This window comes from Monodon monoceros, unplaced genomic scaffold (assembly GCF_005190385.1).
Source record: "Monodon monoceros isolate NGI ecotype Baffin Bay Population unplaced genomic scaffold, NGI_Narwhal_1 Super_Scaffold_17, whole genome shotgun sequence".
Lineage (NCBI taxonomy): Eukaryota > Metazoa > Chordata > Mammalia > Artiodactyla > Monodontidae > Monodon > Monodon monoceros.
The window spans coordinates 25406230-25421815 of record NW_021703773.1 but is presented as its reverse complement, the minus strand read 5'-3'; the positions used below and the strand labels follow the sequence as shown (position 1 = coordinate 25421815).

General features: G+C 40.4%; 1 protein-coding gene across 1 annotated transcript in view; it reads left to right on the top strand.

The window, feature by feature from the left end:
* Window positions 1-15586, top strand: part of CSMD1 (CUB and Sushi multiple domains 1) — a 1429265-nt gene that overhangs the window by 1399738 nt on the left and 13941 nt on the right. Inside the window, exons 58-65 of the mRNA XM_029226263.1 lie at window positions 4852-5028; window positions 5728-5907; window positions 8158-8331; window positions 8620-8793; window positions 10487-10560; window positions 11613-11724; window positions 13507-13686; window positions 14955-14999. Coding sequence (XP_029082096.1) covers window positions 4852-5028; window positions 5728-5907; window positions 8158-8331; window positions 8620-8793; window positions 10487-10560; window positions 11613-11724; window positions 13507-13686; window positions 14955-14999 — 1116 coding nt within the window. The remainder of the gene's footprint in view (window positions 1-4851; window positions 5029-5727; window positions 5908-8157; window positions 8332-8619; window positions 8794-10486; window positions 10561-11612; window positions 11725-13506; window positions 13687-14954; window positions 15000-15586) is intronic.

The window sequence follows — 15586 nt, the reverse complement described above, 5'->3', positions numbered from 1 at the left end:
CGTAATCTACAATTACACCCCATCTAACCTTTTCTCTATACCACACCTGTGAATTTTTGGTCCAGAAGTATTTGAACATTATGAAAATTAAATAAGATTTCCACGTCAATCCATGACATATTAAACGATAGTAGGCCCACCTTCTTATTGAGAACAACTATAAAACAACAAAATACATGAGACAATTACGTGAGTTATTAAACAACAGACAGGGCGTGACTGTGTTCCTTAGGAGAAAATAAATAAGATGAGCTCCATAACCCCTCTGTCACTCTGTGCATTTTTCTTGCTGGGAAGCTGGGAAGCAGAACCCAGGTGGTACAGTGACTTGGTGAGGTGATGAGGTAGAAATTGTTTTAGGTTACTGAAATGGAATTTGCAGAAACGGGAATCCAGGAAGAGGGAACTGACAATGGGAGGGCCCCAGAATTCTGTAGGCGTGTTCACAGGTGACTCAGCTGAGGGCTGGGCTGACAAGCACGCGTGAGACTCAGTGATGCACAGACCTTCTTAGCGGAGAGCAGACCTGTGATAGTAGGTCATACCGTACTGAGAGACACTGTACACTCAGGATACTTCTTGGAGGCCTAGAGAGCCCATACATTGTGAATAGGTACCACTCCCTAAAATCAGGGGGACAGGCTAGAACTAAGAGCAAGTCATGTTAGGACTCAGACTAACTAGCTCTCCACTAACAGAATAAAACTGATGACAAGACCCAGAAGATCTATAACTACTTTAAAAGCCCACCAGAGCAAAGCCAACATCTTTTAAAGGAATGACATGCTCCATGCAGTAGTTCATTCACAATGTCCAGCATACAATAAACAGTTACTGCATTGGCACAACCCAGAACAATATGACCCATAGTCCAACCAACCAACCAACCAACCAACCAACCAACTAAACAAACAATAGGGATAGAATCTGATCCTGAGATGACCCAAATGTTGAAAAACACAATAAGGATTTAAATAAGCTATTAAAAATATGTTCAAGACTTTACAGTAAATTGAATTGAAACAGGGAATCTCAACAGAGAAATGAAAATAATGAAAGAGAATCAAATGGGAACTCTGGAAATGAAAAGTACATTATCTGATAAAAAGTTTTCTGGATCAACTTAGCAGACGAAAGATGTCAGAAAGATCAGTTAACTTGCATACAGGTCAGTGAAAATTATCCAATCTGAAAAACAGAGGGAAAGAAGATGGAGAAGAAAAATCCCAGCACAATAATTTCCTATTGGATAATATCAAGCAGTTTAATGTACTTGTAATTGGGGTTCTAGAAGAGAAGGAGAGAATGGTGCAGAAAATTATTTGAAAAAATACTGGTTAAAAGTTAACCAAATTTGGTGGGGAAATATAGCTTCCAAGGCTCAACAAACGTCCCTTAGATACATTCTGTGCTACTAGGGATGGTCATTTACTTGAGACTGTACATTCTATATTGGGTTTGTCTCAAGCACTTTATTGCAAATTTAAAAAGTGAAAAAATTAAAACAGTTGAGAGCGAGTAATGTTTTCCATACAAATCTCACTTTGTTGCTGGGATATGACACTATGAGCTTTATTCCAGCAAAACATAAAGGAATTCATTTATTGGATTAGGGGAGCTTAATTGGACTTCATTTCATGATGTACTTAGACTATTCAAAGTACTCTTTAAATAGCATTTAGTTTATCAAAAGTCAGAAATTCAAAGGGTTCCTATAAAATCCTTATAAACTATGGACCTTAAAATCTGTATACAGATAGAAGTTGAGTTACTAGAATGTTTCAATACTAAAAATATTTCTCAGATATGCCCCACAAAACCGGCTACTTCCAAATTGCATTGTACAGAAATCATGGGAAGCTGCATAATTAATTAACAGTATGTGTTACACTCACTAAAACAACAAATGATGGGTAGGATATATGACTAACTCCCCTTCCCACTCCCCCTCTCCGCATGTAGAGGTCTTAAAACTTTTTTGGAGAATCTGTTGCTTTATGTTTTTTCTCCCTTGTTATCGTAGGTCCGTATCTTTGGGGCACATATTCTTTTTCGTAGAAAATGGGGTTATCAGTGACTTTTTCATTGCCACAAAGGTTAGCCATGACCTATATATTCAATCCCCTAACCGAGGTCACCTCCCTCCTGATAATTTACCTTCTCTGAATCTGTTAAAAACGTTAGCTCCTGATGGATATTGCAATAAATTATAAAGAGGAGGAGTCATGCATCACAAAAGAAAAATGTTTTAAAAATTCTTCAACATCAAAGAACTTAAATTTATAATATAGTTTCATCACTTTAAGCCATGTTTTCTTTTGTTAGCAACCTCGTCTTTTAATCACAGGCTCATTGACTTACTTTTCAAATGGATATATCTTACCAGGTTGCTTAAATATAACTACATCTTTGGGGTTAGTTGCATTAGGCAACTCTTAATCCTCTTTGCCACGAGATTATGATAAAGTTGACCTTTTATTCAGGTAAGGGACTAAAATGGGATTGAAATGATGATAATGAAAATAACAACACTAGTACTACTACTAATCTACCAGATTGTTTACTAGGCGTTTTGCACTTGGTATGTGTAATCTTACAACAACAGGGAGCAATTATCTTTCTTATACCCATTTTACAGTGAAGACACTACATGTTGAGAACTTGAATTGATCACTAACATTTATTTAACTTGTATGATCAGAGAGTCAAACCTATAACTATTTGACTCAATTTAACAGCAATCTTCCTAATACAGCATGCTAAGTGAATGGTATTGATGTCTATGAACAATAAAGTGCATTTGTAATAAGTATAATGCTATTTTATTATAAATTGATAAAAAGAAAATCATCTTTTACCAAAAGGAATCACATTAACCAAATGTACTTTAAAAAAAGATGTATTTTAAAAGAAATTTTAACTTGTAATTTTAAAAGAAATCTTGTCTTCCTTCTAGTGACCCTACATTTAATCTCTTGTTTTGCTTTAGTGATATAGTCCCCGTATGTCTTACAACATTAAGACCTTGATGTAAAAACAGCTATGTTGACTCTGTTTTCTAACCCTCATTTTCATAGGCAAAGCCATCAGTGAAAGTGTCCCTGTCAGGAAAAAAAAAGTTAACCATGAATTTGATTTTATAGGATACAATATTTGAGGGAACTTTATAAACATTAGGATGTCATTATTATGATGGACATTCTTTCACTGACAATATATTAAGTTGAATATGTTTTCAACAGTGACCTGCTTTAGTTTAGCATTAGTTCTTCACAGATCACTTTTGAAAATTGCTACATAGATTTTAATAGCAGATCTGATTAGAATAAAATATAATGATATACCCAGGTGTCTTCTGTTATGAATTGGATCAATATAGTTCTTTGCTTTGTCAGGCTTGCACTCATACATGTGTGCAGTAACTGTGCACAGGAAGTGATGAATCAGTATTTGTTGAATGGATGAGGAATTGTCTTGAATAGGCCAACAGCTTGGATTTTTGCAATGTGAAATTTTTATTTATGTCACAGCCATCAAAGAACTTTTGAGCTTTAGAGAATGTTAGGTATCCTCTGCTTCAAGGTTGATAAATATATCTCATCTCAAATGCCAACCAAGAAACTACTGAACAATCTGTGTTCGAAGGGATTGTAAGTCCAAAACCCAGACTCATCAGGGAAGAGGGTTATAATTGATTAGTTATGTCCGATGTGGGCACAGGCATAGAAGCACCAGCATGTGTGCTTTTTATTTGTCAAACAAGATCTAGTCCAACCTGAGAGTACGTGCATTTTTTAACATAATATGATAGGGAATTCCCTAAACTTCCATTATAGTGGCTTTTACTTCGCAATCTGTTTTCTTTCACATTTTTAGGAAGAGTGTGTCTTTATTCTCAAGGCTAGATTTGAAAGTGGAGCAATGAAGTAGGCAAGAGTATTTGCAAATACTTTGGTCATTCTCAGAAAAAGAACTCATGATACATTGTGGTTATTAAAATTCACATTCTTTGTATGTCTGCCTGTTGTGCATTATTGTGGGAGGCTAAGGAGGAAAAATGACCGTCTTTATGGTAAATGGGTTTGACTGAAAAAGGCAAAAAACCTGTTATGGATTAAAGTCTTCTCCTTGATACACACCCAGCAGCTGCCGAGTTTCCTTGCTCACTGACGAAGGAACACACATGACAGATACTCAGAGTGTAGGTCTGTTACACCGCCCAGCATTAGCTGAGGTCTTCATGCCTGTGCGTGGCCTTGCAGTCGTCTGGAGAGAGATTTAAGGTGCAGCCATTCCGAAGCCAGTTAACACAGCTGCCCGTAGACTGGGGAACATTGAGGAGACCATTTCACAGAACAGTTTAAGTGTAGTCATTCATATTTCTCAGGCCTCCCTTATTTTTTAAAATGAATTGTCCTGGAGATGTAAAATATGACCTGATTTGCCCAGGTTTTTTTAACTCAGCTATTGCAAGAGGGAGACAATTCTGAGTCACTAGTATCCTACAGACCCTTTAAAAGAGCATGATAATTTTACTGTTTGTTATAAACATGTTAAATCTCAGACTACCGTGGTTTTGAATTGCCAGTGCTTTAACTCATCTTTTAATCTGTTTGGAAGTAATGCGTTTTAGAAAAGATGATACAAACATGTAGCTTGCACATTTGTAACTCATCCATAAGAGAATGGCATGAGTCTTAGAGTAAAATATGTGGGAGAAGTTTCCCATGGTTACGTGTCCTGTGATTTTTGGAATAAATGAGCAGTCTGCTACCCCGATGGCCTTTGGCCTCTCAGCTTCCTCATGTGGTGACGGGTCTCTCTGTACGGCCCGGTTTTGTTCCCTCACAGCCGTGTCCTGTGGGAACCCGGGGACGCCCACCCACGGCATGATCGTCAGCAGCGACGGCGTCCTGTTCTCCAGCTCCGTGGTCTACGCCTGCTGGGACGGCTACAGGACCTCGGGGCTGACCACGCGGCACTGCACCGCCAACGGGACCTGGACGGGTACAGCCCCCGACTGCACACGTGAGTGGCCTGCTGTCCTGGTGGGTCCAGGGCATCACAGTGACGTTTACCTGACAGAGAAAATAAATTGATTTTATAGTGTTGTACTGATTTTTTTAATCCATAGAGGATATACATATGTTTATATGTATCATATAAATACATATAAATACATATAAATACATATAAATACATATGTTTATATGTATCATATCATACATATGTTTGATATTATGGCCAATTATTAAACACTTTTAGATTTTTCTTCACTTTCTTATTTATATGGTTGAAAGTGCTTTGCATGGCTGGTTGGGTTGGATATTGTAAAACTGAGGTCCAAGAAAGTCAAGGTTTGTTCTCTCTGTAGACCAGTTAGTCTGAGGAAACGGGACAGGTGCTTGGTTCTCTGATCTCAGCCTGTGCCTCTGTGCTTGACTCTGTGGTGTGACCCCTCATCACGCCTAACCCAGCACTGGACATGGGTGCCAGCTGTCACCCGCACAGCCAACCACCCGTGGGATAGAAACGAGCGGTTCCAAACATGCAGCCTCCTGACCGCCGGCCAGTAAAACTGTCAAACAGAGAGAGGGGGGTATTGCTGTAATAACACACGCCTTAACCACTCTGAATAGCAGCTTAAGGAGAGTCACTTAAATAGAAACCAGGAACACGTCATTTCATGATAATGTGTTTCTCCGACTCTTTTTCTTCACTTACCAGTTATAAGCTGTGGAGATCCAGGTACACCAGCAAATGGCCTCCAGTTTGGGACAGATTTCACCTTCAACAGTACGGTCAGCTACCAGTGTAACCCCGGCTACACCATGGAGCCTGCCGCGTCCTCCACCATCCGCTGCACCAAAGACAGTGCGTGGGATCACAGCAAGCCTACCTGCAGAGGTTTGTGGGCTCTACTCGTGCATGCAGAAGTCTTTATTGAGTTATGTTTTATTTCATTTTGCAAGCACCTATGTAGACCTTCTATGGGCCAGGCATTCTTGTAAACTCATTCTCAAATATTAAATCACTTCATTTTCTTAATACTTTAATCTCGGCTTTACAGACGGGAGGCTGACTCACAGAGAGTTTTAGTAAATGCTCAGGATCACAGATCAGGGCTTGGAGACATCAGGGCTCATTGGCAGTCACACTCCCTCTGGAGTCTGTGCTGTGAACCCCAGCTTTGCTCTCTCTTGGCGAACGTGGCCGTGTTAAGTCTGTGGCAGATGCGATGGGGACCGTTACCACGGGAACATAGAGGCAGGTCAGAGAGAAGCCAATCATCAAGTAAGGCAGAAGAGGGCAGAGGTTGTCAGTGTGTGATGTTCTGTGGGCTTTGGATGCTGAGGCTAACGATGCCACGTGGTGCGGAGATGCTATGGAAAGATTTACGACTTGGACAGCAGACTTTCCAGGGAGAGCAGAGCGGGCGGAAGGTGTCTGCATGGCTTGAGGGAAGCAGGGGGGCAGGGGGTGGCAGCTGTACCGGGGCTGGATTTGCACGGTTAGGGCTCTGCAGCAACACCAGAGGGAGCCTGGGGGCTCTTGTCAGCTGGGCCAGAGGGGAAGGGAGAGGGGAGGGTATTAAAAAGGGGTGTCCGACTCTTCATTAGATGGCAGACAGATAAAAACCGTGAGTTGAGAGCTGGAGCAGCAGGAAACCCTAGTGAGGAAGGCGCCATGCTCAGAGGGCTCTGGACAGGTAGTTTGTGTAGAGCTTCTTGTGAGGCTCAGGTGAGACCTCCGCACCCTGACGGCAGTGTTTCCAACCCTCCTGGCCTGGGCGGTTCTGGGCGCGCCCTGGTTTCCTCCTGCTGGAGGGCCCCTGTCTTCCACCCTTCTTTCCATCTGCAGTTATTAATACGATGCTGCTGTGGAGCAGGTATTACATGGATGTGTAATGAAGCTCACACAGTTGTGTTGGGACTGTTGCGGCCACATGAGCTTGTTGATGGCACTTGTCCATAGATTGTCAGGTCCCTGGGACTTCATATGTTTGTGTGGGTCTCTGTCCCTCTGTTTAGAATCTGTTGCGTTAATAATACTTCCCTGGCCAGCCAGGCCCTTGAAGGAGAGACCTCTCTCTCCGCCTGAACTCTTCTCCCGCTGGCCACCCTCGTCCTCCCCTCCGTGGAACCATGTCACTCGTCACCGTTCCCACCCAGGGGCCTTGCCGCTTGACGTCATCTGTCTAGAGACACATTCCCCCAATCTTCACATAGGGATTCTCCAGAAATATTTGCTGAATAGACAGAGAGAAGGTTGAATGGCAAGAGAAGGGCCCATTTCCAGCTTCCGGCTGTGCATGAATGGTTCTGGGTCTGTGTGTCTTTCTCGCGTGCGAATGCCCATGAGCAACTGCAGGTGAGAGAATATAGGTGAGTCTTCCTTCCTGCTGCCTCCTGCTGCCTGGACTGTCATTGGCAAACCTCCTCCAATGTGAAAAGTCTAGGAGCGCTTGGATCTTCAGGGAAGCTTTTAGACAAGGCATCTTAGAATAATGGCTAGAATGGGAACGGTGGACGCCAGCACCAGCTGGGGAGTCACTCGTGAGAACTGTGTTCTGGCCCGAAGCTCCTAGACTGTGATAAAACCCTGGCAAGTGGTTTCTTACAGAATCTTCTTCAACCATGCAGTCACTGGTTTTTAATTCTTCAGCAAATGGATCAACAGACTATGTCTTTTGGAAATTACATGCTATCTTTATATAAAGAAAAAAATACAGATAGAGGGAGAAATTCTTACCATCTGTATATATAAATTCAAAAGTCTGTACTCATGTCATGGGACCACGTTCTGACTGGATTTGTCTCTGGTAAACAACATAAAAAGACATAAATCGAACAGCAGTCTCTTTCTTTCTTGGTCTTATACATATTGAGACTGTTGTGTTTAATCCCACACTTTCTTTTACAGTGTGATATCTTTTGACTTTGCTTGGCTTTTATGGACTTGATCTAAATTAATGAAGAAATATTGGAGAAAAGTTTTATTATTTTGATTTACTTTCTCAATAATCTTCTATTAAAAAATTCAGCCCTTTGTAGATGTCATTTGCAACGCAGGTAAAATTAAAATGTTAGTCCTTGGTGCATTATGGTTGTGGTGGAAACTCTAGAATGTTGAATCCCATGTGTTCTCTGGAAACAGCTGTCATGTGTGGTCAACCTCCTCCAGTTCAGGATGGGAAAGTGGAAGGATCAGATTTACGCTGGGGCGCCAGTGTGAGCTACAGCTGCGCCCAGGGCTTCCAGCTCTCTCACCCCGCCATCCTCTCCTGCGAAGGCCGTGGCGTGTGGAAAGGAGAGGTCCCCCAATGCCTGCGTAAGTCCTCTGGGAGAACCGGCTCCCGGTCTCATTTGCAAATCGCCAACATGCACACCCTCGGTTACAGTCTGAGGAAAAGAGCCTGCGTGATTTATAGCCACGTTACAATAGGTAAAAATTCCAGTTTGAGACTACACTGCCCAAGGGCAGATTCTGTTCTTTTCATCATTTGTTGGTTTAATAGTGATACCTAGAGATTTAATGGAAACTAGTTAAACAAGTTTAGTAGGTTAAGCTAATCCAGGGACACAGAATGCGAACCGACGTCTCGGTTGTTTTCTACAGCTGTGTTCTGTGGAGACCCGGGCACACCTGCTGAGGGACGACTCAGTGGGAAAAGCTTCACCTATAGATCTGAAGTCTTCTTCCAGTGCAGATCTCCCTTCATCCTGGTGGGGTCATCACGGAGAGTCTGCCAAGCGGATGGCACGTGGAGTGGCACACAGCCCACCTGCATCGGTACTGATGACATGACAGCCCTGAGGGGCTTGGGGATGAGGACATTTCATTTTAAAACTGGACCATTTATGGGCACATAGATAACGTTCTTATAGGTAATGCTCTGCGTAGGCGCTAATCGGCTGCACTGATGGGCAGCCTCTCTTAAATCGTGACAACTGAGTTGGCAGTTCATGTTACGAGTCGCTTAAAAATCGCTCCCAGAGTCTGTTCTCTTACCCCAGTCCCTCTATCTCCTGCCCATCTCAACCAACAGCCACGTTCTTTAGGGGGAAGAGCGCTTTGCGGAAGCTGCCACTATTGCTGTGGCACCAGAGGGACACCTGAGCCTTTGCTTTCCTGTCCCCATGTCCCCCACTAAACTGTCTGCACCGCTGGCCACGGTAGAGAGGGCTGCAGGGACACTCGTGCTCTGTTGACTTTCCAACATGAAAATGAAACTTCAAGTCAGAAGACACTCTGTATGTGACCTAACCCCTCATTTTTAGACCTAATCTCTGTCTCATAGAAAGGGTTCAGGTAGAAATTACAGTGGTCGAAAGTCACTCCATCAGCAGTACAGAGACCTGAATCCTCCATTCTCCACTCAGAGCCTCTTTTCCTCCTGCAGACTCAAGGTGATGGCCAGGGTCATTCTGCTCGCCCAGCTCTCCTGAGCACAAGATGCGTAGCAAGCAATTAATGATTTATATCCTTGGTTGTTTTCTAAGAAATTAAATCATATCTACTTAATACGGTTTTTTGAGCTTGCTCTTGTGGCACTTAAGAGGTGCCAGGGGTACAGTTTTGCACTGAAATCTAAAGATGTTTTAAAAAACACTTTTTACAAAAAATAGTCCTTTGTCATTACATTATTTACTCATGTGTATGTACATTTTTGTATATTAATTTATGAATGATTTTTTCAGGAAAAAATACATATTCAGGAACCAAAAAACAATACAGTGTTAGAAATAATTTCATTGAAGCACTGCCTTTTCTAGTTAATGTTTACTGCCACTTGGTTTAAACTATTGCTTTACACTATAGCTATTTCTGAAAAACTTTTAAAAAAATGTTTTTCTTCCCCAGATAGGTTAGTTTCTCTTGAAAACATACTTTTTAAAAAGAGTTATCAATTTTGTTTTCCCACTAGCAGTGGACAACAGCCGTAGTAAAGCTGAAGTGCTCGCTGATGGCTGAAATACTACATTTTTTGGAAGATTATCACTGTTGGTCTACTATATGCTTCTGTTTCTAAGCATTAAGTATACTCCTCATTTTGAAATCTTGAAGAAAATTAATTCAGGACATTTGGAGTAATGTAATATATGGCCAAAGGAGATGGTAATTAATTAAACCCTTAAAAAATGATCATGATAGATAATTATTGAGGATAATGTACTATTAGCCAACCAATACATCAGTAGAGAAATATTAAACCAGAGAATGGAAAAGAGTGTGCTTATTCTGATATAGAAAATAATACACAGAGCAATTCAGAGTCTGCTAAAGCACTAAAAGTTAATATCTAAAGAAAATATCTGAAAAAAAGGCAAAAAGAGCGATTTAATTTTAAACTTTTGGCAAAACATCTTGCACATTTGACAAAACACAATTTTCTGAATTTCATGAGACCTGTTAGTAAAAGTGTTAGAATCCTGGTAATAACCATACCTGGTTCTCTAACTTTTGTTTTAATTGTGAATTTCAGATCCTGCTCACAACACCTGCCCAGACCCCGGTACCCCACAGTTTGGAATACAGAATAGCTCAAGAGGATACGAGGTTCTCCATTTTTACTTCACCATGTTTTTCTCTACGTTGAAAGGAAACTGATACTTAAACATATGTGTGTTTTTATGTACCGTATTTGATTCAAGTTATATTTGCCCAAACAAAATCCATTCAGAGAGGATTTCTGCTTGTTATTTTAACTGTCAACACTGAGATAACTGTATGTATTTTATTTACACAGTATTAACTGCTATATTAATTTCTATTTGAAAGCAGGCATATTTTTTAATTTTTTGTCTGCTGAACTGACACAGCAAATCTCAAAGCAGGGTGACTTGCCACTGAAGAGCTACAAATAAAAAGACCCCATTTGGTGACCTGATAGAATAAGTGAATAGTATTAAATTCTAGAGACAAAAACAGAAGAAGAAAATGTGTTCAGGCCCCATAGTCTAGGGTTCCTGTATGGTATCTCTTCTTTGTATGATCTCTCATAACTCTAAGAGTGGTTCGCATGCTCAATATTGAATATTTTGAATGTTCATTTGACTTTTTAAATAAAAAGTACATTAACACGAATATTGGAGAAATACCTAAAGATGGAAAGTAATGAAGCTTGAAATACAATGTTTCAACCATCTTAAGTAATCGAGTGACTTCAGGGGTCTCTGATCAGATGGCTTTGAAAGCCAGAGCTAAATATGCACACTCTGTTAATTTAGAATAAAAGTCCTGTTAATTTAGAATAAAAGTCCTTTTAATAATTTAGAATAAAAGTCCTTTTTCTTCAGCCACTTCTCCCTGTTTTTCCTGAAACTTAAAATGTTCTCGTTTGATTGGCCCTGATGCACACTGGCCCCTTCCTGATGGCCTTCATACACCCTGCCAAGGACGTAGGTTAAAGCCAGCACATTTTATACTGGGGCTCACGTGTGGCCTTGAAGGCTCAGGTAACATCTTCTGGCATATAGACATGTAGGGCCAAATATGTCGGAACACTGGAATATACTACATGTGTGTGTCGTTCTCACTGACTCACCATAAGAAACCCAAGTTTTGGTCCCCCCTGGTTTCAGCAGTTCCTCACTGGGTTTCCCATCCAGGTTGGAAGCATGGTGTTTTTCCGGTGCAGAAAAGGTTACCACGTTCAAGGTTCTACAACGCGAACTTGCCTGGCGAACCTGACGTGGAGCGGCATCCAGACAGAGTGCATCCGTAAGTGTGACCCCTGCTCGAGGTCGGCAGGGACCTGTCTACTCTCCAGCAGCTGGGGAGTGTTTTACCTGCCCGGGAAATAATGAGGAACTTATTTTTGTTTGTTTGATTGTTTTCAGTTCCCTAAACTCCTGTTTCTCAAAGTTTGATCCCCTGGAACCAGCAGCAGCATCACCTGGGGTTCGGCTGAAATGCAAATCTTGAGCCAGATCCCATCCAGACCCGCGGGACCTGAGGCTCTGGGGGCCAGGGGAGGGTGGAGTGCAGAAGAGGGAGGGGTCCAGTCCGTAGCTCCCAGGCCCTCCAGGTGATACCGAGGCACTTAAGTCTGAGAAACTGCCCCAAACCAAAGATGGGTGGATAACATAGTTAACATTCACAGGAGAAAACCTACTTGTGCTATTATTCTCCTAGTATGTTCATCTCAGGTTATTAGAGATCATGTGATACGTCAGCATATTAATAGAAATGTTTGAAGTGTTCCTTTCAGAGTCTATATATGAATCGATCATTCAAATAGTTACTTAGGACCAAATTTTATTCTGTGACTTAATCATGAGAATTAGGAGAAATGTTGTATGAATGATTAGTAATCAACTTTTCATCCTTTACCAATTTAGTGCAACGTAGTATCTCTTACTAGGTTAGACATAAAGACAAGTACGATGTTATACAAAAATCTTCTAATAGTATATAAGGTGTGATTTTTGTGTATTTATGTATCAGTATTATCAGATGTATATTTATTTCAAAGGTATCATCTCTATTCTGAATCTCTACTCAAATTATATATGGGGATATTATATATAGAGGTATTATATTGATACACACATGCACATCTATGTATGTATATACACATATGTGTGTGTGTTTGTGTGTGGAATAGGTCTTCATTACCTTGAAAGTTTACTGAAGTGCAAAATATTAGGATACTTAAAATGATTGCATTCATGATTTTAATAATGTAAACTTATAATAATCGGCCAAGTCCTTTATTTGATACATAACTGTGCACTTTATAAAGAATAAGTTGAGATCTAAACATTACAACCTTATTTACTAATAAATGATATTTTTAAAGATAATAAGAATCTATATTTCAATTAATTTTCTAAACACACATCGAATTTTGAACAAAAGTAATTATTCATTTAACTGAGCAGTAAATTTTCTAGTTGCCGTTGGACAAAACTCAAAGCATATTTAAAAATACACTCTAATGTGTATGTGTTTAGTTTAAAGTACTGCTCTTTTAGTAAAATTTAACATATTATTTATATTAATAGTATGTCAGAAGTGTTTATTTTATTTTATTTTTTAGAAGTGTTTATTTTAAAGCTATGATTTCTATTCTAAATTTCTACACATAATTACACACATATATGTAGAGAAGGAGATAGATAGATAGATGATAGATATCAATAGATAGATAGGTGGATAGATAGAGGGAGTGAGAGAGAAGGAGGAGGGCAAGCAGAGGGAGGGAGGGGAGGGGGGAGAGAGAGAGGGAGAGAGAGAGGGAGAGAGATGGAGAGGGAGAGAGAGAGAGAGAGGGAGAGAGAGAGAGAGAGAGAGAGAGAGAGAGAGCGAGCTGGCCAACACCAAGGCTTTGTTGTGCTGAAAGCTGCAGAGACCAGAGTGTCGGTGATATGTACAGCTCCTGTATTCTCAGTTTTAAATGGTAAACTGATTTCATAGCCATTTCCAATTTTTTTGCTGTATTTCCTTAGACACATATGCTAAGCCTACAGTGGACTACTAATGGATTAAATCCCATTTCAGCTCACGCCTGCCGCCAGCCTGAAACGCCAGCCCACGCGGACGTGAGGGCCATCGACCTCCCCACTTTCGGTTACACCTTAGTGTACACCTGCCATCCGGGATTCTTCCTCGCGGGTGGATCTGAGCACAGGACGTGTAAAGCGGACATGAAATGGACAGGGAAGTCACCTGTCTGTAAAAGTAAGTCACTGGTGAGAAGTGAAAGTGGGTCCCTTCAGAGCAAGGATGAGTGTCAGTTGCCCATCAGGCTAGTGTCCAGGTTTAAGACCCACAAGAAATAGCATCTTGGAAGCAATGTCCGTCACCCCGACCAAATCCATGCTTAATGTGTGTGAGCTGTGTGTGTGCGAACATGTGTGTAGTCAGTGTTGGCTACAGTAGTGGCACAGACTAAGGAGATATGCAGATTTCATTATTTGCAAATCACATTTTAAGCCAAAGAGAAACACATTTTGAGTTAAAAGGAAAAATATACAGTATTATTTTTGGAACATGTATTCTTTAATGAAAATGGGCAAATATCACCAAATATTGGTGAATGTATAAAATTAAGTCTTATTTTTGAGACTACAAGCTATTTGGTGGTGAAATATAAGTTTATGTATTCTTGACATTGGTTCTGCTTTTTAAAATTACAAAAGCAATAACACGGAAATGATGCATTAATGAACTCACAAACTTGTGTATTGACAAATAAGAGTAATAACTGAGTCAGATTTGATGGCAGCTAACCGTTCAGGTTCTCCACCAAACCCTGCTTAGTCATGCAAGTCAAGCAGCGCAGACAGAAATTACGGAGTGTGATAGAGCCTGTGCCCTTAGCTTTAGTTTCCTGGAGCCTGTCTGTAGCTCTCACGTTAGGAATAAAGACACTTATGTTTCCCTTGCCCCTCTCTCTCAGAAATAGCAAAATACACACTTTAAAAAAGTGATAATTTGTAGTTTGATACAAAACTATAAAAGCAAAGAGATTACGAGTTAAATCTAAGTTGACAGACCGAGTTAAACATTCCGCAGGGAGATATTTTGATGTTATTGACTGTTAACTTGTGAGTTCACTGATTGGGTTGGGGACCTGGAAACCTGAGAAGGGTTATGAAGTCGTAGTGATTTTGTATATTACCTTTCAGTCGGGGGCAGTAGATTCCAAACAGGAGTGACAAAGGGGTATAAACACCCTCATTTACAAGGCTCTCTGTTGTAACACACTAAATGGATATGCGCATGTCAGATCCAGATTGATTTCCACTACGAAACTCAGTTTTCCCACAAAAGCAAAGGATATTCTGCTGTGAATATAAGGGTTTAAAATGGATATGTGTAAGATATTCCTATTTTGTGCATTCAAGAAATCTGGAGAAAGGAACATTGCTTCAATTTGACATTTTTTCAAACTTATTCGAAAATAAATGTTTTTTGAAAGTGATAATTTGTCTTTTTACTTGTAGGTAAAGGAGTGAGAGAAGTTAATGAAACAGTTACTAAAACTCCAGGTTTGTATACCAGAACAGTTATAGATTTAAATCAAATAAAGTGATTTGTTCTCTACTATACTCTGTGCAGTGAAACAAATTTTAACATGCAAATTTCTGATTCCATTAGTCGATGAACAAGTTAATGTTTCAATTATTTAAAACACCAAGCCTACACAGATTCCTCTTTCTCTCATGACTATGGCTTGTTAACGGAACAATACTTAAAAGGAAAACCTTTGTCCTTGTCACACACTGTTTTATTAAAAGGTGCCTTAGGCATTTTGTAGGCAGAAATGGACATCAAATATTGACCCAGAATGTGGTATAATGGAGAGCCTTATAAAGAGGGTTGTGATTCTTTCCTCCAAATGAGGAAGCTACAGTAAAGGACGTTTTATGACAGCATCAGCTGTGAATTCGAGCAATTCAAATGCGGGGCTCCATTTTTTTCCCCAAGTATCTCCATAATTCAGACATCCTCTGCCTCCGAATATGTTAATTATCGCTTTTTGTTGTGTGTGTTACCTTGCTTAATGCATGCCATAGCAGATGGGAAAGATGCAGTTTTATTTCCTAACGAAGATGTTCATTACTCCAAATCACCT